Genomic DNA, 20,899 nt, shown 5'->3' with positions numbered 1-20,899 from the left:
GCAAGTAAACTTGCATTTTTTTTAAATGGCCACAAGAGGACGACTAGTGTCAGTTGTTATAGAATGCAACATGATTGGTTTTTTGTTCAATTTTGGTCCCACTAGGAGTCAAAAAAGGACGATAAGAATGGCATGTCAGATAAACAGCCTGTCTTGTGATTGACAAGTTAGAATGACTACGCAGCTGCAACTTCTGTTTTTAAAAACTGAAGATGGCAACATTAAACAATCCTCAGGACTTGGAAGAACAGGATTTTTCAAAGCACTGGCCAATCTGGTCTTTAAGTCTGACGTCATTAGCCGTGCCTGGGCCTAAACTCCGCTGCAGGTCCCTAAGTCACACGATCACTGCAGCGTCACTGAGAGTTAAAAACTGTCTAAACTCTTTCATCTGTAATAAAATGATCAGTGTGGCTGCTCTACCAGGTGTAACAATTAAGTTTACATTCAGGCATCCATGAAAACCGAATTTATGAAATTTAACAAAGTTTGTAGGGTTACTGAAGCTTGGCTAGCTGGTGTATAATGATGTGCTACGTGATCGCTAGCAACACAGCTATGTTAGCATAATTAAAACAGTGAAGCTGGAGGATGAACACTAAATATTTTTGCACTCGATAAAAGTTAACGTGAGGGTTCCCGATGGTTACGAACAAATACAATCGCATGCCAGGATCCACAACAAGAGGTTAGTCATTAATATACTGCTGCATGGGCTTAGCTATAGTTTTAAAAACTGAGCTTTAAAATGAATAGCAGTAATAAAAACCGAGAGAGGCCAACAGTGATCACTGACTGTTTTGGGAGGCTTGTTGAGATTAATACAACAAGATACAAAGCATTAAAACATGTTAAATACACAACAGCCTTATTAAACGCAGTAGTTTGGGCCTGGAAGCAGGATTCATCACGTCATCACTTAAAAACTGGATGGTGTGATGGCTACGTCTGTCTTTTATATACAGTCTATTAGTAAAATCCAGCACACAGTATCCCTGGTACCTTATTTCTGAATTACTGAAGTTGGGTTTCATAAAGCAAGCAATATTTTTTTTTCCATATACATGTTTCCTATTTTTGATTTTGGAATGTGTTTCAAGGCAACCTATGATCCATGAAACACTTATCAGTTTAATATTTGAATTTACAAGTAAAAATTTTACTAAATGAAGCAGTTTTCTTTCAACTTGAAGCAGAAATAAGAAAATTTCAGTCTGACAGTTATACATTAAGTAAAAAGTTGAAGGTAGGAGATGACTAGCCTAGCTATTTCCAGACTTTATGCTAGTTTATCTTAGTTAGCTTTAAGTCCAGACACTAGCTCTTTGAGTGGTATCCATATTTCTCTCAAAAAGAATGTTTTTTAGGGATTTGATTGTTGAATAATGGTTTGTTTGGTAAGTAAAACTCTAAAACACTGCCACTTCATGTGTAAAACCATCACATGCCTGATGTGAGTCCAAGATTAGCACACTTTAAATTTCAACTGAAAAAGAAAATTACACTGATAAGTGTTACACAGATTACCATTTCTTTTCCTTTACATTACATTGAGCTGGTGCAGTGGATTCTGGTGTTTCCCATGGGTTGTGGTGATGGATAAGAAAAGATGGCGGTGTGGATAGACGCTAATGAGCTAATGGTTTTCACCCATTATAATTTCCAGTTGTGATTGGTCGAACAGAACTGAGTGAGTCTGGGAAACACTGCAGTCACGGGAAGAGCTTTGCTCTACTCACATCTCCCTTTGCTTCTCCATTTTTTTAACCACATGATCCTTTAATCTCAACATCCAAATAACCTTTGTTTACAGTGCTGCTTTCTCCCTGCGTGGTAACTACTGTCTGAATATGCATGTACGCCTGTGTGTCACTTTTACATCTAACATTCTTAGTCTGACTTCAGTGCCAGTACAACTGTGACTCATGTGTTTTTGCGGTTTCTCTTTCAGTGATATCCCAAGAATCCCCGACACGTCCCACCCTCCATTAGAATCTAGTAGGTATCTCCTCTGACATGTTGAGACTGCTCTGTGCTTGTTTGTCACCTATGTATGTCGTATATCTGTATATCTAGCTGATTTCATTTGTATGATATGAATTATAGCAAAAAATACGTTTGTTGATGTACTATTATATACTTTATGTTATGGATGTCATATTATGTCATATAAACTTAAAGGAATAGTCCAAAATTTTGAAATATTTTCTTCCTTTCTATGAATTAGGTCTTGTGTGAATGAGTCAAGAAAAACTGAAAGAACTACCTCAAAGGTTTTTAAAAAACACTATTCAACTGTTCACAAAAATGTAAAAAAATAAAATTTGTGGTTTTCATTAGTGGAAAAAATATTGAGTAAATTCACTTAATTAAAAATGTCATAAATGTCCTTTCAATAGCGTAATGGTTTACAAATTTACTTGGCAACCAAAAGGTCATTGGTTTGATTCTAGCAGATCCCTTTGGGGTTGTGTCACGAAGAGCATCCAGTGTAAAATTCTGCTATATCAAAACATGCACAGCTTCCCACTGTGGTGACCCTTTGTGACAAATGGGCACCTGAAAGTAGCTTTTTATGCGCAAAAGTCGTCATAATAATACTGTGAACTTACAGTACTGTCAGACAAATGTACGGCACAGGTTAAAAAAATATTCCCTTCTGTATTTTAGTAGAGTTGTAAAGGTGAGGTATAAAGACTATTAGTTGCGTTGCCTTGCTGTTTGTACACTATGTGCTTTTTTTTTCATCCTATTCTTTTCTAATTAATAGATAAATTATACTTTTTTAAATAGATGACATCCACTAGTGGCTCTGCCAGTTATGTCTGTTTTGGAGTTGTTTAAATTAAGAGCTCATTCATTGGTGAAATTTTCCTGCCTCGTTTCTTATGCTAAATTAAACTGATTTCTTCCTGGTATTTATATTCTCATCTAACTCCCAGCAAGAAAGATAAATATATGCCCTTAAAATGTTGAGTGGTTTCTTTAAAACAGACACTCATCTTAAACATAGCCAGAGTATCAAATAATGATGTTAATTTATCTATAATTGATTGCAGAGCTCAGGATTCAGACTGCTTTACAGGTTTTTTTTCTATCTGTGGCTCTGTGTGACATCACTAAGAGCAGATAGTCCTAATATGATCATCTAAGCCAAACGGCTCTGGCTAAGACAAACGATGATGAAAGGGTGCCCAGAAAGCCCAATATGACATAAATGAGGATTTTTTTCAAATAATAAATCATGCAAAGGTATTCTAATAGACAGGGGTGTGCATAAGTGGTCTGCAGGTGCGCATTCGCTGTCAAAATAGATAAGAAGTTGCAACACGTGTTTGCGTACATATAAAAGGCAGTGTTTTTGTCCGCTAGAGTGGGATTTTCATGGCATATTCTGCACCACATCTCTGTGCCTTCATCATTTGTTTGAAGCCAGCTCACCTCCTGCAACCACTTTTCAGAGAATACGCGCTTCTTTTGCGGTTCGGACTCCTTCTGACATTTCTTTGGAGGTAGAGGAACACCAAAGTAATTGCTTAAAGGAGCTTCTTCGACATCTTTAAGAGTTCTAAACAAATGTCTGTTCTCCTCCAGAAAATCTTATGTATGCAAACGCACATTGCAACTTCTTTTCTGGTGCGCGTCTTTTAGTTTGACAGCTAATGCGCACCTGTGGACCACTTATGTGCACCCCTGCTAATAGAGTCTAAGAATAAAAATCTCATGTTTGAAATGAGCATAATCAGTTCCCTTCAAACACGTGGAGATTGATGAGTACTAGAAGTTTTCTGTTCCCTTTCTGAACATGTGGCTGATAATGTCCTCTAATATTGCGTTGAGTGACTAATTAGACAACTCTTTTTTTCCTGAAACTAACTGATGTCTGACATCTGTGATGAATGTTAGCGGGAGAAGATCAGTTTCCTGGTAGGCAGTTAGTTAGATGACTTTTGATCATGTAATTGAATATAAGGCTTTCGTGACCCAAGTCACACTGAAGCCTGCTGGACTCTAACTAGGACAGAAGCGTGGTGATTTGTCATCCTGACAGGTTAGCTGACTTATACTTTAAACTGTTTCTGTGTGAACTTTTCTGAGGAGTCTGGAGTTTCAGTAACGAACGCACCTTTGGTTTTGGAGCAGATTATGTTTTCAGTCTGACTCCCTTCTGAAAGACAGCTGGCATTTCCTGCTCGGGATTTCAAACATATTGCTTTCCCTGCCTTCATAGCAGGTTCCAGTTCTTTTGAGTCCCAGAAGATGGAGAGACCATCCTTAAATGTCCTGTCTCCCTCCAGTCCCGGGATGCTCCGAGATGCTCCGCAGTTAATGCCAGGGCGACTCTCAGTGAGTGTGGGCACTTGAACTGTGGAGGACCTTTCAAGTTTGCTAAATGTGAAGACATGGCATCGGATTTGTTTTTGTTTGCTTCTCATCCAGGTGAAGCTGTGGTACGATAAAGTGGGTCACCAGCTCATAGTGAACGTGCTGCAGGCTGTGGAGCTTTCTCTTCGGCCTGATGGGCGGCCCAGGAGCCCTTATGTCAAAATGTACTTCCTCCCTGACCGCAGGTATGCCAACCCTGACACAGGCACTCTGAACAGTCACAATGCCTAGCCCTCATTTGGCATGAAAATTATGGCCATTTACAAAAGAGCTGCAAAAAAACCTTGTGACACGAAGGCTAGGACACGATTCTTTTATGCAAACTGCACAAATCATGCACGTGACTTTTAATGTAAAACACTGGAGTTTGGCATTGAATATACTTATATAATACAATATGCACAAGTTTTTGATATTGAATGAGTATTGTTTCGTCCCTTAGACTTGGAAGAACAGTTTGTAAAAAGAACAAAAATTTCATGTTCTGATAGTATAGTCAGGGTTAGGGTGATCGCAGATGATGACTTTGACCTCACATGGATAAAATACATCTTCAGTAATCATGTTATACAACGCAATCGAAGAGGGTTTTTTTGGGAAAAGACACTCTACTGTGAGTTTAGCATCTCGTTTATATTTAAAGAAAGCAGTTCCAGTCAGCTGAATAAGGCACAAATGGGACTAGAATCAAAATCAACATTCAACTGACTTTAAAGACAAGAATCTGTTGTTTAACACAGCGACAAGAGCAAACGAAGGACAAAAACAGTGAAGAAGACCTGTGAGCCTAAGTGGAACCAGACATTCGTCTACAGTCACGTCCATCGCAGGGATTTCCGAAACCACATGTTGGAGCTGACCGTGTGGGACCAACCCAGGTCTCCAGAGGAGGACAGCATCTTTCTGGGAGAGGTAGCACACACATCCACATACACACATGCCGGGTATTCATATCTTGTGGAGACATCTACTTGACACAATGCTTTCCCTAGCCCCTAACCCTAACCATCAAAAATGAATGCCTAACCCTTAAACATTTAACTTCTTTACAAAGCACATATTTACTGTGTGGTTGGTGACTTGAACAGGTCCTGGTGGAGCTAGAGACGGCCTTACTGGATGACAAGCCTCACTGGTATCCCCTCCAAACTCATGATGTCTCATCCATACCACTGCCCCAGCCCTCCCCATACCTGCCCCGACGACACATAGACGCCCCTGGCAAAAAATTGCAGCGTAAGTCTGTCAAGATCTCGTGTCGTGTGCAACATGACATGCATAAGCTCTTTCATATATTTCTGCTTGTAAGTGTAAGTGTCCTGTCCATAAGCAGTTTAGCATGCGTGTCTATGTAAATGTCTGCTTTCACTCCATTTCCCTAATACTGCATTTGATGTGTGCATCCATATATATGTGTGTGTGGTGTGTGTACACATCTGTGGGTATCTTTGTGTGTGTGTCTGTTACTGTTTAGGTTCTCAGCGTGTAACAGAGGCTGAATTTGATGAGGGTACAGCAGTAGTATCTAAAGGTGGGTTGGGACTGTTTCTTAGTTTTACATGCAGGTTTTCTGCAGCTTGCACTTCTGTTCTCGGTGTTATTTGTAACTATAGCTTTTAAAAAATGAGATCTGCTAAAGAGTGGTTGCATTTAGGCTTGGTTCGTAATCCAGAATTTAAGTTATTTGGTTAAAAATTGATAACTTGAGATTCTAAATGACCCCAAAACTTCTTACATTGCACCAGATGTTGTTGTTGTTGTTGTTTTTTTTTTAAATTATCCATTAATAGGGACAGATTGTGGTCATTTCACAATAAGTCCAGTATGGACAGTAGTACATAGTAGTAGTACTTTAGTAGTGTACAAAGATAACTGCATATTTGTGTACTTTACCAAATCTGCCAGATTTACAGTTTAAAATAATCTTCATTTATCTTATACTTGTATATGGTACCACCCTCATCCTTAAAACCAGCTTACTGGCTGCTAAACAGAAAAATCAGGTGATGAGGTGAGTGGGGCTTTTTTGTGGGGCCTGTGTGCTTGAAAGGACCATACTGGAGATAACTATGATTCCCCTGAGAGGTCAAATGCAAGTTAAGAAAAAACCAGCAGATTAGTTGAACACAGTGGAAATAGAAAAAGAAAATGCTGCAAAACTTGCAAAAAAAAAAAAAAAAGATGGATGTGTGTACTGTGACATCATCCACAGGTTTATGACATTCTGTTTTGAAGCCATGGGCTTAGCGTTTTTACCATCACCACACTGATTTCCAGAAAAAGTGTTGTGACAGGGAGGGGGTCTCAGTCATTGGCTAACAACAATCAGTCATTCACACGTCATTAGCCAATGACCACGCCCTGTATATTGTTCTATTGTGAAACAAAGTGAACAAGAGTTACAAAATATATTATATTTTTTATTTATGACTAAAAATTATTTACTGAGCACATAAACTCATCAGGAAAGTGTTTAGTTAGAAGGTTGTTTCCCCACAACCTTCTGTAGGAATAAAGTGTTTTTACAACCACAGTTGGCCTTGGTGTATTGGCCTTCAGAAAGCAGGCAAAGGCACCTATTGCCTTTTTTATTCCAACCCGGAGGCTACATCCATTTTAAACTTGCAAGTAATGTAATTTAATAGGCTATTAGCAAGATTTTTAAAAATTATAAGTATTTTAACATAAAATAAGGTAACATGCTACTGGCATATAAGGAAATTGCATGTGGAATAAAGCTAAACTTGCAGACATTAACATAATTATAGAGAGGAATGCTGTAAGGTAAGGCCATTAGCATGGTTTTAAATCAGGTTACACATGAGGTGGAAGGCCACTAGCATGACTTCTTATATCTTTTATATAGTGTTTGTATCTAACAGGTTACTGACATGAAGTCAATCATCCATGTTGTGAGGGCTATGAGCATGAGTTTAAACTATATAAGTGGAAGCAGGGTCAGTAGCATGAATTCTTGTGTCTTTTATACCCTCTCTGGGTATAAAAATGTAACTTAAACTAGCTAGGCCTGCAGTGTTTCGCTAAAACACAGATGTGTATGTTAAATTATGTTGTTGTTGTTTTTATTTGATCTATATCAGTGTATATAGTGAGAATGCAAAAACTTCTGTACATAAACACCAAATGAATAAAAATTACATATATTTCTTTCTTCTTGTTCATTGCAAGCTACATATTCATGTAATAAGACAAATCAATTAAAGGCAGTGTTAGCATCACTGTTTGATTAACAGGTATTTACAGACATGCATGACAATACATTCCAGTGACCAAATGCCACAGAAATAAAAGGTTTTTAGCTAAATTTAATAACAGTAAACCTCATGTATACAGATTTATTTCAAACCCTACGCGGTTTATTTAATAAGTTTCATCCAGACTGATTAATGCATCGAGAAAGAGTTAAGGAACAGACCTACACGATGATCACTCTGGTGAGAATGTGTTGTGAGGGTAGCAGACATTGGCTTAGTTATAAACAAATGCTGTAAGGTAGCAGAAAATGAACATGAATTTAATTATCATATATGAGGTAGTATCATGAATTCCTCTGTATTTTTAGTGCTAAAGTGTAGAAGGCTAATAGCATGTTGTAAGGGTAATAGACATTAGTTTAGTTCAGAACGTAGCAGGTGACTAGAATGAAATTAAATGTACATGGTATAAAACAGCAGACTGTTAACAAGATTTAGTCACAGATGTTATGATTTAATATGATTTTTTTTCTTTTTAAGTGGAAACAGTTCAGAAGTTGTCTTGCAGGCAAATGATAAATGTAATTCGGCCTGACTGTAGCTAATGTATGGCTTTGGTATAAATTTTTGACATGCAGATATGGTGGTGGATAAGAAACAATGCAGATTAAAAAAAGATACTGTAGAAAAATGCATTTCACTCTAATTCATCCTGGCTATACTGGCTATGTTCCACTACTGATCTTGACTAGCAGCCATATTTTAAAGCCATTAGCACATTTTTGCAACTTCAAGGCCCACGCATCTTCCCATGTATGCATAATGACAGTTATTGTATATCATTAATGTTTGCCAGGATCATATGGAAAACCTTAGCGTTAACAAACCCATTTTAGTAATATTATTCACTCAAGAAGAGACTGTATATGGATTATATAGTACTACTTAATACCGTTCCTTTCTTATGAATTTTAGAGACTGAAGGTTTTGTCACTATTAAAGTATACACTCTGAATTGCACTTACTTTGCTATGATCTTGTTTATGTACGTGTGCATATGTGCTGCCATTTCTCCATAGCAGCAGATGGACGTGGCAGGGAGAGGCAGCGGGAGCCCACATCTACCCTGGAGGTCCCTGAGCAGCAGAGGACCCCCACCCATCACATACGTTCTCGTTCCGTCTCCCCTCATCGAGAGGAGCAGGGGCGCATCCGGTCGCGGCCACCCAATGTCCCCCCCCAGAGGTGAGGGTTGAGTAAGGCAGGATTTTACTCCCCATTATTTGTCCAAATGGTTATATTTTAGCCATAAATTGTCTTGAACGCATTGCCCTGGACTGATTGCTGAGTCCTGTGAAAGAGCTCTGTCGATTCACGTCTGACGATGATTACTTAAAAAGACCGATATCGGCCTGGGGAGACGATAGTGAATGCATGGAAGAGGCAAAACCAAGATTCAGGAAAAACAGACAGGACATGAGTGTTTCTGGAAGCCAGCAAACTGAGTCCATCTACTAATGAAATGTCTGTCTGGCTCAGAACATGCAGTGCTGCCAGCTCTGCTTTTAGTGACTGAGCTAAATGAAACCGAGCAGCAGTGTGCCGCAATACCACCTGACCACTAACCTCACAAGTCAGTCTCTCATTTATCCGTCCATCCATTTATTTATTTATTTACATTTCCTTCAGGAGCCTGGATGATGAGCTTTCTCACGGTCACCGTTCTCGTTCTCCGTCCCGCTACTACGATGCTGGTAGAGGTCGCCATCAAGGGGAAGGGTATCTGGACGACAGGTGCGTGCCTGTGTTTGGTCACCACTTGTAGTGTAAATGTCATCAGAGTTGCTTTATGTTGTACAAGGCCCTAGTTTTTTGTGCAAATCCGCATCCGCTGAAAAAGTGTGTACAGAGTGTGAGTGCCTGTGTTGCCAAGTCTAACTTTGTTTACTGGTCTCTTAGATTTAAATAGTTGCTGCTTTTTGTCTGTTTTTGTTTTGTTTCTTGAAAAGCGTTTGATGCCGTAGCTATCTGTTGAGTTTCATGTTGCACGAGGTGACCTCAGACCTCAGTGTTTAGGTTGAAAGCTCTCGGTTGCAAAACTGAATTTCTGAATCTGTGTGACTGTGTGGAACCAGCCAAAGCTCTCTTTCCTATTCACTCTCTTCTCCCCTCTGCTCTTCTGGGTTTTTTTTAACTGTTGTTGATTTCCTCATATGTCATCCATCCCCATGGTTACCACAGTGAGGTCTTCACGATCCACCAATCAATGCGAGGCAAAAGTGCTGAGTGCCTGCACACCAGGTAAACTGGCCAATCGTGACATGTTTACATGTTGGTTGTAGATGAGGTGTGTTTTTGTCAGATTGTCTCTAATTGCAGTCTGTCGCTCAAGACTGTTATTTAAGAGTGAAACGAATATGCCTCTGAAATCGAGGTAAAAAAAATCCTGTGTAATGTAAAATGTATACAGAAAAGAAATGTGAACAAGTCCCATGCAAACTTTGACTTCCCAGCATTATAAAAGAGAACCGAGTTATATCAGACCTTACACACAGACACATTAGTTGGTTTTAGTCCGTTCATTAAATGAAATAACTGTAAGAAAAACAGAATGTGTCATGTCTAAATAACGAGACAAAAAGGAGGCCAGTGAGCTGAAATCCTGTGGTAATCTAGCTGTACTGCTGCCTCAGATCCACAAGAGGACACTACAGGACCATGCATGGTTTCAGACTTTGCTGCTTTTCAAGAATCAGTCCAACAGTACAGCTTGCAGGGGCTAGACCACAGGTGTCGACCTCCAGGCCTCAAGGGCAGGTTTTAGATGTGTCCTTGATCCAACACAGCTGATTTAAATGGCTAAATTACCTCCTCAACATTTCTCAAAGTTCTCCAGAAGCCTGGTCATGAACTAATCATTTGATTCAGGTGTGTTGACCCAGGCTGATATCTAAAACCTGCAGGACACCGGCCCTCGAGGCCTGGAGTTCGACACCCCTAGGCTAGACTTAAAACTAAATGTTGCTTAGTGTACACCTGCTTTCATACGTCCAAATGATGAATATGCACCAATTCTGTCTCTGACTGAAACAATTTAGGGCACTTTTTGCATGATGCTCCAATATCTTTATTTAGTCTGAAGGCTTTTGGGTCATTCCATGGAAACTGTACTGGTCCTCCTGTTTCTGGACAAAAACCAAACTATGAATTTTGTGTTTCATAGCATATTTTAAAACCTGCAATAATGCACGATTTGAAAGCTCGGGAACTCGTCAAATATCTTTTTTTTTTTATTAATACGCTCATTTGTCAGTTAGTTAGCTTGGCCCAGTCACAGGAATACAGCCAACACTATAGCCTGAGATGAGGTAAAATCTAATTGGATAGAAAAATTCAAAATGATGTGTCAGAATTTCTCTATGTGGTCAACGTTAACACCAGTATGCACACATATACACATATACAGTGCTGTTTGTAAGCCTATGTAAAACTGCATGGCTCTAAATGAATAATATTATTTCATCCAAAAATACTTCTTTTTCACACTTGATTGCTACATTTCCCATTAAGAGAGAAGTGTTGGTGCTACATAAACAAAATACCAAAAAGTTATTACGTATATTACATGAGACACAGGAGACATTTTGGTTTAGTGTGTTTGGTCACTGGAAACTATATTTTTGGGGGTTTTGTTTTTCCCTTTAAATGTTAGGAACCCAAACGTGACAGTTTTCATGTAATGACTCTTACTGATTATTATTTATATTTTTAAGTTCACGTGTAATGTAGTGACTCTTACATTGCCATTTGAGCACACAGCCAAAGAGGTAAGTTACACTATATATACCTTTGTTAGAGGTATATAAAACCCCTATACAACCGTAGCTGTGTTAGTATCTAACCTAGGACACTTTTTGTATTTTTTATACACACAAGTGTATAAGTGTACAAGTGTTTGAGGAAAGGAGGGTGTAAAGTGCTAAGTTTGTCTGTAGAGAAGAGATCTGGCTGCTGCTGACTGTACGCTCTTAATGCAGAGATAATGTGCTTACTTATGCTTTAACACCCTAAAATCTTAGCCAGTGATTTTTGCAATGACCACAATATCTAGAAACATGTTGATAAATAAATCTAAATAATTAACAAATCAAAAATCAATGAGATCACTGGATAAGATGCCACTTCTTTCCCCCTTTGTATCTTTCGGTTGTCCATGCACTCCTATATACTTTTTTTCTGCTCTTCCTCCTTTTCCTTCCGGCTTCCTTTCCTGCTTGTGTCTGCTGCATGCATGCTAACATCAGGAGACCTACTAGGCACAATAACACACTGCCACCTAAGATGCCACTTTTGTTCAGCAGTTTCCGCAAACAGGCAAATAGGTAAGTCTTCAGTTCAATCGGTTCAAATGGAGAAAGTGTCCAAATCTGAAGGGACTTTCCCTGTGTCGACATTTTACCAAGGTAGATCACAGACTGTATGTAAAAGATTGACCTGCTCAGAGTTGTCACCTGTTGTTGGTGAATCCTCAAGATGAACATTTTGCTTTTTGTTTTTTAAATAAATAAAGTTATCCCTCTAAAGGGGACCATGATAAAAAAAAATGCCCATTAAATATTAATTGCATTATATAGTACTTCAGATGTTTAATTGAGCCCATAAGGTTTTCAGAAAGATCTTTTCTTGAATGTGTTTGCTCTTTTCCCCATGTTTGTTTTCAAATGGACATCAGGTGTCTCCCCCTGCTGGCCATTTTAAAGAATGCAGTATCTCTTATCAGCACACAATACCAAAGGGGCAACAGCACAGGGAACAATTTGCTCGTCACCTGCTGCTTTGTTGCAGACATTTAATCGCATTTAATCGAGGACAATTCAGGCTTTAGTTGCCTTAGTAACGCTATATTGTATTTAATATGCAGTCACATTCCAGCCAACAGCATCCTTCTATGGTATTTCATACAATCACTTGCCTTGAAGTTGAGAAAGTTTACATTTGGACCCGCCCACTTCTCGTTACCAGCGGTTACTTTGACTCATCGCTTCAAGTTACTGAATCCCGACGACTTTTTTGTTCTCTGATTGCCTCATCAGTCCTTGTTGCTTCCTGCATGGATGTCTTCTTCAGGAGCATCCACATAAGTTATTACATGAGTACATTCTATTATTCATCTTTTTGTTTTTATAGATTCATTTGGCTCATTTTCTGAAATTGATTCACTATCAACAGCTTTTATTTTAAATGACCTCTTGCAGAACTCACACTTTAGCAATCACTGATCTAATGCAGTTTTTGAATAACTGGATAAACAACGAGAAGAGCTTCAGTATAATGTTATGTAGCATAACATTCACTGTCATTAAGGCGTTAATAAAAGTTTCTATCATTTTACTGTTTATTAACAGCAGTTATTAAAGGGTTTCTGCAGAACCTTGTGTGAACTTGATTACAAAAAATGGCGCCTACTTTTTGTCTGCTGTCATACCTTGAGCGCTCCTAGCCAAGAGCGACAGAGAACAAGTATGACTGTAAGACTTTGAAAAAAGACAACAAAAGAATTGAGTCAGATGACATTTTCATTGTCAGAAAAGTTCTTTGAGGTGCTATTAGATGTTGCTCTTGCTCTTCGCGCTCCATTTGAAGCATACTGAAGCCATCAGACAATTTGTAGTACCAGTGTCAACTTATATTGGACTGGTTCAGTCCTTCCATCACAGCAGGGGCTTCTGGTTAGTTTCCAACCTGTTTTCTTTCATTTCTTTAGTTTAGTCCACTTTTTGAAATTTCCATTTCATCAGTAGCTCCACGCTGCTTGCATATTAAATAAGTAACTCTGTAGTGAGACTGAAAATGGTCATGGCGACATGCCGCTCCACCACACATCTGTGGTCTAATGGTGAGGTGACACATCGGTAAGGCACACACACACACACATTGATGATGGTTTATGGTTAACATGGATGTTTAAGTGTTCCGCGTTGGGAAAAATGCAGAGATCAATCAGTCTAGTTTTGGCAGTAACAGCTAGAAGACACATTTTCCTCCATACTCCATCTCCATGTCAACCATTGCAATGTACAGACACTGCCATCCTGACACCAGCTGGGTCAGTCATGGTTTAATTTCTTAGAACAGCATTATTAGGGAAATCTAACCAGACTTTCTTTTAAAAGACTTTTTCTGTTTGTCCATTGTTTTTCTCTTTGTGTCTGTTTTTGTCCTCCCACCCTGTCTCCTCTCCATCTCCTCCTCCTCTTCCTCCATTGGATGGCATGTTGTGCTGTGGTGCCTCTAGTGATCTGCAGCCTTCTCTGGACAGGGTTAGGAGCGCTAGTGCCAACTGTCTGGCTCCAAACAATCATGCCCCCTCACCAGAGACTGAAAGGTACCAGCCTCTGTACCCAACCCCCTTCCTGTAGTCCTCCTGCACTTCAGCTTTCCCTGGTCTTTGTAGTTCCTTCACCTCTGAATGATCCTACACTAGCCTGATATCATCCTCACCCCACCTACACCACTATTGTGCACCACTCTACTATTCCAGCAAATCCCCTTTGTTACCTCTGTCCTCAAGGTTGTTCATGATGATGTTGTGATTTTTGCAAAGTCTCATTGGCAAGCAGCATTCTGAGTATTCGGGTCAGTTTAAAGACAACTTCATAACCAGCTATCAGACAAAGGAATCAGTTTACCTTACTTGTACCTTACAGTTTTTGATTTGTCACTTCCTTGAAACTATTCCCAACATTAGACGGTCGAAAGGATGTACTACGAAGCAAGATCAGTTGGTTAGCAAAAGTAAGGCTAAATGATGCAGTTTTACTAATTCTAAGAGACACAATAAGTAAACCTCTTGAGCCTATAGACTGCAAATAAATGATGGATGTAGTCACTGTGATGTCACCTGTTGGTTAGTGAAATCCCTTTGTAAAACCTCAGGTGAAGCATTAATCAAAGGTAGACCCACCCTGCAAGCAAAGATTAAAAAAGCCTGGGTCTTCTGAACTTGCTTCGCAGTAGACCGTCTTTTTTAGTTACTTTTGTCTTTTCAATGCTTAATACAAAAGTCCTGTTGGCATTTGTCCATTTACTTCAGAGTCACTGTGTCGTTCATGTTGTTCCTTCTGGTTGTAAAGTGATAACATAACTGCACTGTAAACGGTGGGATTCACGTTTTAATGCAGAAAAGAAATGCCCAAACAATTGATCTTTGCTGTCCATGAAAATGAGAAGAAAAGCTAAAGCTAAAAGAAAAATATAGACTTGCGTTTAAGTGTCTAGAAACACAACACAAAATAAAGCTAATGTGAAAATGGGGAAACATTTGCGAACAAACTTGCCATATTCAGTTTATAAGGTGATAGCGTGCTAATATTGTGTTTACAGCCTGTTCTGTTACTCCCAGGTAGTCAAAATGTACCCATAGCAATGGCAAGCAAAATCAACTTTTTACTGTGCGCTTTCCTGACACTGGAAAAGCGAATCTCTTGAATTTTTAATGACTTGCTGATTTGGTCCTATGGGTGATGTATTTTGTATGTGTACGCATAGAAAATCTTTGTCCCATTCCCTGCCCCGAAGACGTCCGGCAAGTCCAAGGATTCTTATTCAACATGCTTCCCCTGAAGATGACAGGTACCCTTTTGTGGACCATTCTCACCCAATTGCTTCTTGTTGGAGCTTGACTTGTGCCTTAAAATCTCACGCCATTATGACCCAAACACTAAAGTTTGCCAAGTTACTTTCTTTTTCTTTTCCTTTCTTTCTTTTTTTCTTTTCTTTTTTTTACAGTAGTTTTAGTAAGAAACACATTTTTGTCAAACCCAGTGGAAATATTCTTGGCTTAGTTGGGTCCTATTGGGTTGAGGCAAATGCCAAGCTCTTTTTGCCAGATTGTTATATTTCTATGAATGACTAGTAGTGATTTTACAATTTAACCTTTTCAACTTTCTAATTCGTCAGCTCTCCGCAAGTTTGGCAAGTGACTTTATCTTGTATCATATAAAACAAGTGTAATTAAACAAATTTTAGTACAAAATATAGCACAAACTAGCCTAAACTCAGTACATGGGGTAATAACTACCCTGACTTTGTCCTAATGATGCAATAAATAACAAATGCCAACTGATTAGTGAGCTTTAGAGGTTTGGGTGGATAAGGTTTAGATCCTTAGTAAAGGGGAAGTCTGGACATGACTTTATCTACTTCCAAAATCAAAAAGAGGAAAAAGTCTAAAGATTTGGCAACACTTGTAGCATGTAGTACAACTTCATTGCTAGACCAATAGGTTTTGGCTTTCAAATTTCATGAGGTCATCATAAATCAATTACAAAAGATATTTTAGGAAACATTTATGAAAATATATGACCAGCAGTAATACTTTGGTTGGACTTTGCCAGACTAGCTTTTTTGTTAATCTAAGACTGCATGCTAGGCTACGCTAACACCTTCTAGTTGTAGTTGCACATCAAGCAGACAAGAATATATACAAGAAATATAGGTTTATTGCTATTGACTTACCTTTTACTTTGACTGCATTTTTATTTGAACAAATACAAGATAAAATCACAATCTATTATCACTTTTGGCAATTTAGCCTTCTGCTGCAAACTTTAGTAATAGATGAGCTGATCTCAGTGAGAGTGAATACGATCTACAAAGTAGAACTTGTCCCAATGAAAAAAAAGTCCTCTAGGCATATACAAGTTTGATTTTTTTTCTTTAACTTTGTCGCTCACATTGTGTAAAGGGTTATTTGTGTGGCTTTTAGTGTGTGGGTTGTGTTCTTCTGGCTTGCCCTTTAATGCAAAGAGTGGTAGCAGCAGTTTTTGGTCGTGATTGTTGTTGCTGTATCTTTGTTTAGTTGACTTTCTGTTCTTTGTGATTTTTAGTATCAGGTTTGTGCTCGTTTGAAGTTAAGGTAGTTTGTACTGGCTCTGGTGTGAAATCCTGCCCTTTTGCATTTGCTTCCCACAGTCTCTCCGAGTTACATTTTTGTTTTAGGAATTTGCATCCGCAGCTTATGTGTGCTTTCCTTCTCCTCTTAGTCTTGAGAAGTCTTTTTTTGAAGGCGTATTGCTCATTAGTGGTATAAAATTCATGCAATCCACAATTCATATCATAAGTGTGATCGTGTATGTGTGTGTGTGTCTCTGTGGGTGTGTTTGTGTTTGTGCGTGGGGCGGTGCATGGATCATCCTTGTCATCTTCATGTCCGTGAATGGAGAATATGGATGCTACTTCCGTCTCAAGAGAGTTTAATTCACCTCAGTACAAAGAAGAGGTACACACACATTTATGAACACACACACACACACACACACAGGCACACTTACAGATGAAGCATGACTGTATAACACCCCTTATTCCTATCATCATCATACCATCCATCACAGAATTCCTCCTATTTCCTGTTTTACAGATCATAAACTTATAAGGCCGCTGACGGCTCCAGACAGAGTCAGGCCCTTCTAAATTGAAATGATTTATCCACCATCACGCTCTCTTCCATCCCCTCATTCACCCATCCATCCATCTTTTTTTGTTCTGTGGTGTATTGTCCTTTTTACTCATCCACCATTCTCCAGGAAGCCTCGGACCCTGGAAACACCTGAAAGCCACACTCTTGGCAGGAAGCTCTTTGACAGTGGCAGGTAAGGCGTGTGCGGCACGTCCAAGTATTTTTTGAGGCCCTTAATGCTTAGCCACAGTTAGGCACAACCACTGTGAAAGTTAGCATGGATTTCTAAAATTTCGAAGTCACAATGCTAGCACCTTGGTTGCTACTGTGTTTTGCTGCTAGAGCCAGAAGGTGGCACATTTGCATCATATATATCTGCTAATTAGAGCTAAGTAAGCAGACTAATAAATTAGCATTAATGGACTGTACCAGACAGCAGGTGATCTTATTTGTCATATAATTATACTAAAAATATCCCAAAAAGCACCAATAGGACAAACAAGATGAAGAGAACCAGGTCACTGACACAAATGACACTAGTCCGATTGAGTAAAGTTGCCTGTATCAGCATTTTAATATATGAGAGTCTGTGGAGATTGTAGGACATGCAAGGAACCATTGCAGGAACAGCAGTTTTGACACTTTGATTTTCAGTTTAAGGGGTTGCCACGGTCTAATTTCAAGCACAAGCTAATTAGTGAGTTTAATTTCAGTTATCACTTAGGGTCCTTTTTCATTGGCTGTTTCTGTGTTGTCGTGGTCAGAAAGAGCCTGTAAGTGCACATTGATTTCAGTGGAGATGAATGTATCTGCTGATCTGCAGTGACAGTGTAGTACATCATCGTGCAATAAATGATCGAGATATGGAACATAGTGTCAGTACGTGTTTCCCAAGGGCTCCATGTGGTCCTTGTAAGCATGAAAGATATTCTGATACAAATGTTATGTGTCACACCAGGAATTTATGTTGCTGGTTTTACCACATATCTTTTGTAGGGCTTTATTTTTTAGACAGTGCTATAAAAGTGTTAGATTCTTCCACTGCATGTATACTATAGAGATGCCCCTTTGTTTAGGATACTAAAGACTTTTAGTTAAGTAGTAGGAAAAGTCACTTTTTTATATAATGAATAATTGCTACTATTAGCATCTCCAAAGTGAAAGTGCTAAAATGCTTATAAAAAAGGAAATTAGGTTCTGTGTTTAATATTTTCTTAAACATTGGAGCTGCTGATAATGACATGATAATGTGTAAAAATGCCAGTTATTAACACTGAGTAGAGTACCCAGGGGTCAGGGCTTCATTGTTCACATGGAAATATGCAGTGAATCAAAGCCTTAATTGCGCAGCCAGCTAAACATATTTAAAAAATAATGCAAACACTTTTTCATTATAAGAACATCTGCGTTAAACATTGCCCTCTGTAATGTTTATATAGACACCAATCAGCCACAACATTAAAACCACCCTGTAAAATTTTATGACACCTTGGGAGAGATCTGTAGGGACATGGAGTCTGCATGCCTCGACAGTTGTTCTGTTGCACTGGGATGCTGGCATCACATCCTTTGGTTTGCTTCTTTATTACTTCCTGTTGATGCTTTGCCAGATTTGTCAGAGGTCTCTTCCTGTTAAAAGGGAGTTCTTTCTTCTCACAATCACCAAGTGCTTTCTCATAGAGGGTTGTCACCTTACAATATAAACGTATTGTAAACTGTAACAACTGAAATCAGTGTGTTACTTGTTTTGCCTGGTTTTAATGTTGGGACTGAATCTGGTAAAGGACTGAAACTGCTGTGTCTTCCATCCAGATCCATTACTATATTTGGGTCCAGCTGGTCCAGTGTGCAGTCTACTACCATAAACACAAGCTGACATATGCTGGTTAGCGCTATCTGAGGGACATGCAATCACTTGCGACTTCAGGCTGTGAACACAGAAGCATAAAACTATTAATAGTCCTCATTGTGTTTGGAGGCATGGTTAAAAGTGTAGTGATGCTTTAGTGCAAAACTTTTTCATGCTTTTCTTATGAAGTTTGTATTGTTAAAATGTTAATTAAATTTAAACTAATGTTACTCATAAACGACTCTGTTTAGGTTTGCCTTCATTTAACATCGTTTCTTGTATATTTTATGGATTCTTCCTTTCCCCCCATTTTTCCCATTCCTCAACCTCATTTCTGTCCCTGCATGCTGCTGCTTACACACTGTATTGCTGGGCTCTGGGTTTTTATGGCACTCGTGTCGATGTACACCAGAAACAAGTCCACCTCCATTTAAATGGGCTCCAGGGGAAAGAAAGCCCCACTGTGTCCCCTTGGTAAATGGATTCATCTTAAATCAGCCTTCCTCTAACTCATTTAACCAGAGGCAGAGTCTTGTTTGCTCACTGTAGAGACTCGTGGAGAGGAAAGACACAGGGCTGCTGCTGCTTCTGTCAGCATTTGTATGTGTGTTTGGTGAAATGTCTTTGCTGCATCTCATCAGATGCTGCTGCTGTTTGTGTAGTTGTTGTATATGTGTTGTGTGGACTCTGCAGTCATTGTTTGTATGTGTAATTTCTGAGTGGATGTGGAAATTTTTGGTAAGTGTTCATATCTCAACATTTTAATACTCAGACAATGAATAAGCTTCATTTAACAGTAATTTTATCAATGACCAGGAATATATCTGCTCACGGGTGAGCTAAGGGTGCCTCTGATTTACAAACCCAGTAGAGGTGTGTATTGTATTGATACCAACGCTGGTATTGGTATCAGAATGATACTTTGTTTCTAACCTCTAAATTCAGCACATAGCCCAATAAATTGTGTTAAATGTGTTCAATCATTCCATTTACATTCCAGGTCTCCTAAAATCCAAGTTACAAAACTTAAAAACTTGAAGGTTTCAAGAAGACTTGACACTAGGATGAAACCACAGACTGATCAAGAAAATGTTTAGATTGAGTGAAAGGGAGGCCAATTGTCAAAACAGCCTTTTACTCAGCCAGACTTTTTTGCAATCAGAGACGTCGCCCCCTGCTGGCCATTAGAAATAATGCTGGTTTATAGGCACTCATACATTTGTTTCACTTCTCAGATCCAAAAGCTACAAACCACTTCTTTGCAGTCTATATTCAAATAAAATGACAAAATGTCATGAATAACCCTTGTTATTAGTAGTGCAGTGGAAAGGAGCCCCAAATTTCAAGATTTCTAGTAGGAGAGGGAATATGTGTTATGTGAGAATGGATGGATGTGTACAGTCGTGGTGGGATTTGTGCCTGAAGGCTTTCACTTTCTCAGTGTGTTGTTTCACTGTTTAAATCTTGATTTGCTTCTCTTACTGGCAACAGAGTCCCTCACTGTGAACCCCAAACAAGCCTCACTTTGCTTCACTCTGTGAATATGATGTTTGATCGAAATGTTGCTGCTGCTGTTGTCTTGTTTCCAACGTCGATGTTCCTCCTATAGCTTCTGTCGTCATGTCTTTGTTTTGCAACCTTATGTTAAGTGATACTCGCCTAACGTCAAGAAATGTGAAATTGCAGCAGGTTCATCCAATGTCGAGTACTTGTCAACATTTTGTTCACTGTGTGAATGGGATGACGTGAAGACGTCAAATTCCACCAGCGAATGGCACTCTCGACTGCAAATGTGATGACTTTAATATCGTTTTCCCTTCTTCCCATCTTCACACTTTTCATCCTTCCTTTATATTCACATTTCTTCTCTCCACCATGTCTCCCCTTCCCCTCTCCCTTCTGTTTTCTGCTTTCCGTCATGTTGTTTTGTGTTAGGGGACACCTCCAAAGTGGTGGGTCTCTTTCCTCCTCGGTGACGTCCTCATCAACTCG

At 39.1% G+C, this 20,899-nt stretch overlaps 1 protein-coding gene across 9 annotated transcripts in view; it reads left to right on the top strand.

Moving 5' to 3' along the window:
* The window catches only part of rims1a (regulating synaptic membrane exocytosis 1a), a 117,756-nt gene that overhangs the window by 87,561 nt on the left and 9,296 nt on the right, over window positions 1–20,899 (top strand). For 2 of the 9 annotated variants that reach the window (XM_080288028.1, XM_080288026.1), the window contains 15 exons: window positions 1,952–1,998; window positions 4,235–4,347; window positions 4,441–4,571; window positions 5,127–5,298; window positions 5,475–5,622; window positions 5,861–5,917; window positions 8,681–8,846; window positions 9,291–9,395; window positions 9,843–9,902; window positions 11,906–11,983; window positions 13,897–13,986; window positions 15,150–15,233; window positions 16,825–16,881; window positions 17,186–17,251; window positions 20,843–20,899. The exon at window positions 20,843–20,899 is cut by the window's right edge and continues 53 nt beyond it. In XM_080288028.1, coding sequence (XP_080144154.1) covers window positions 1,952–1,998; window positions 4,235–4,347; window positions 4,441–4,571; window positions 5,127–5,298; window positions 5,475–5,622; window positions 5,861–5,917; window positions 8,681–8,846; window positions 9,291–9,395; window positions 9,843–9,902; window positions 11,906–11,983; window positions 13,897–13,986; window positions 15,150–15,233; window positions 16,825–16,881; window positions 17,186–17,251; window positions 20,843–20,899 — 1,431 coding nt within the window. Of the gene's footprint in view, window positions 1–1,951; window positions 1,999–4,231; window positions 4,348–4,440; window positions 4,572–5,126; window positions 5,299–5,474; window positions 5,623–5,860; window positions 5,918–8,680; window positions 8,847–9,290; window positions 9,396–9,842; window positions 9,903–11,905; window positions 11,984–13,896; window positions 13,987–15,149; window positions 15,234–16,824; window positions 16,882–17,185; window positions 17,252–20,842 lie in introns of all 9 variants that reach the window. The other 7 variants (XM_080288027.1, XM_026190745.2, XM_080288029.1 and 4 more) reach the window with 6 other exon arrangements.

This window comes from Astatotilapia calliptera, chromosome 13, assembly GCF_964374335.1.
Source record: "Astatotilapia calliptera chromosome 13, fAstCal68.1, whole genome shotgun sequence".
Classification (NCBI taxonomy): domain Eukaryota; kingdom Metazoa; phylum Chordata; class Actinopteri; order Cichliformes; family Cichlidae; genus Astatotilapia; species Astatotilapia calliptera.
This window is presented reverse-complemented; position numbering and strand designations above follow the sequence as displayed.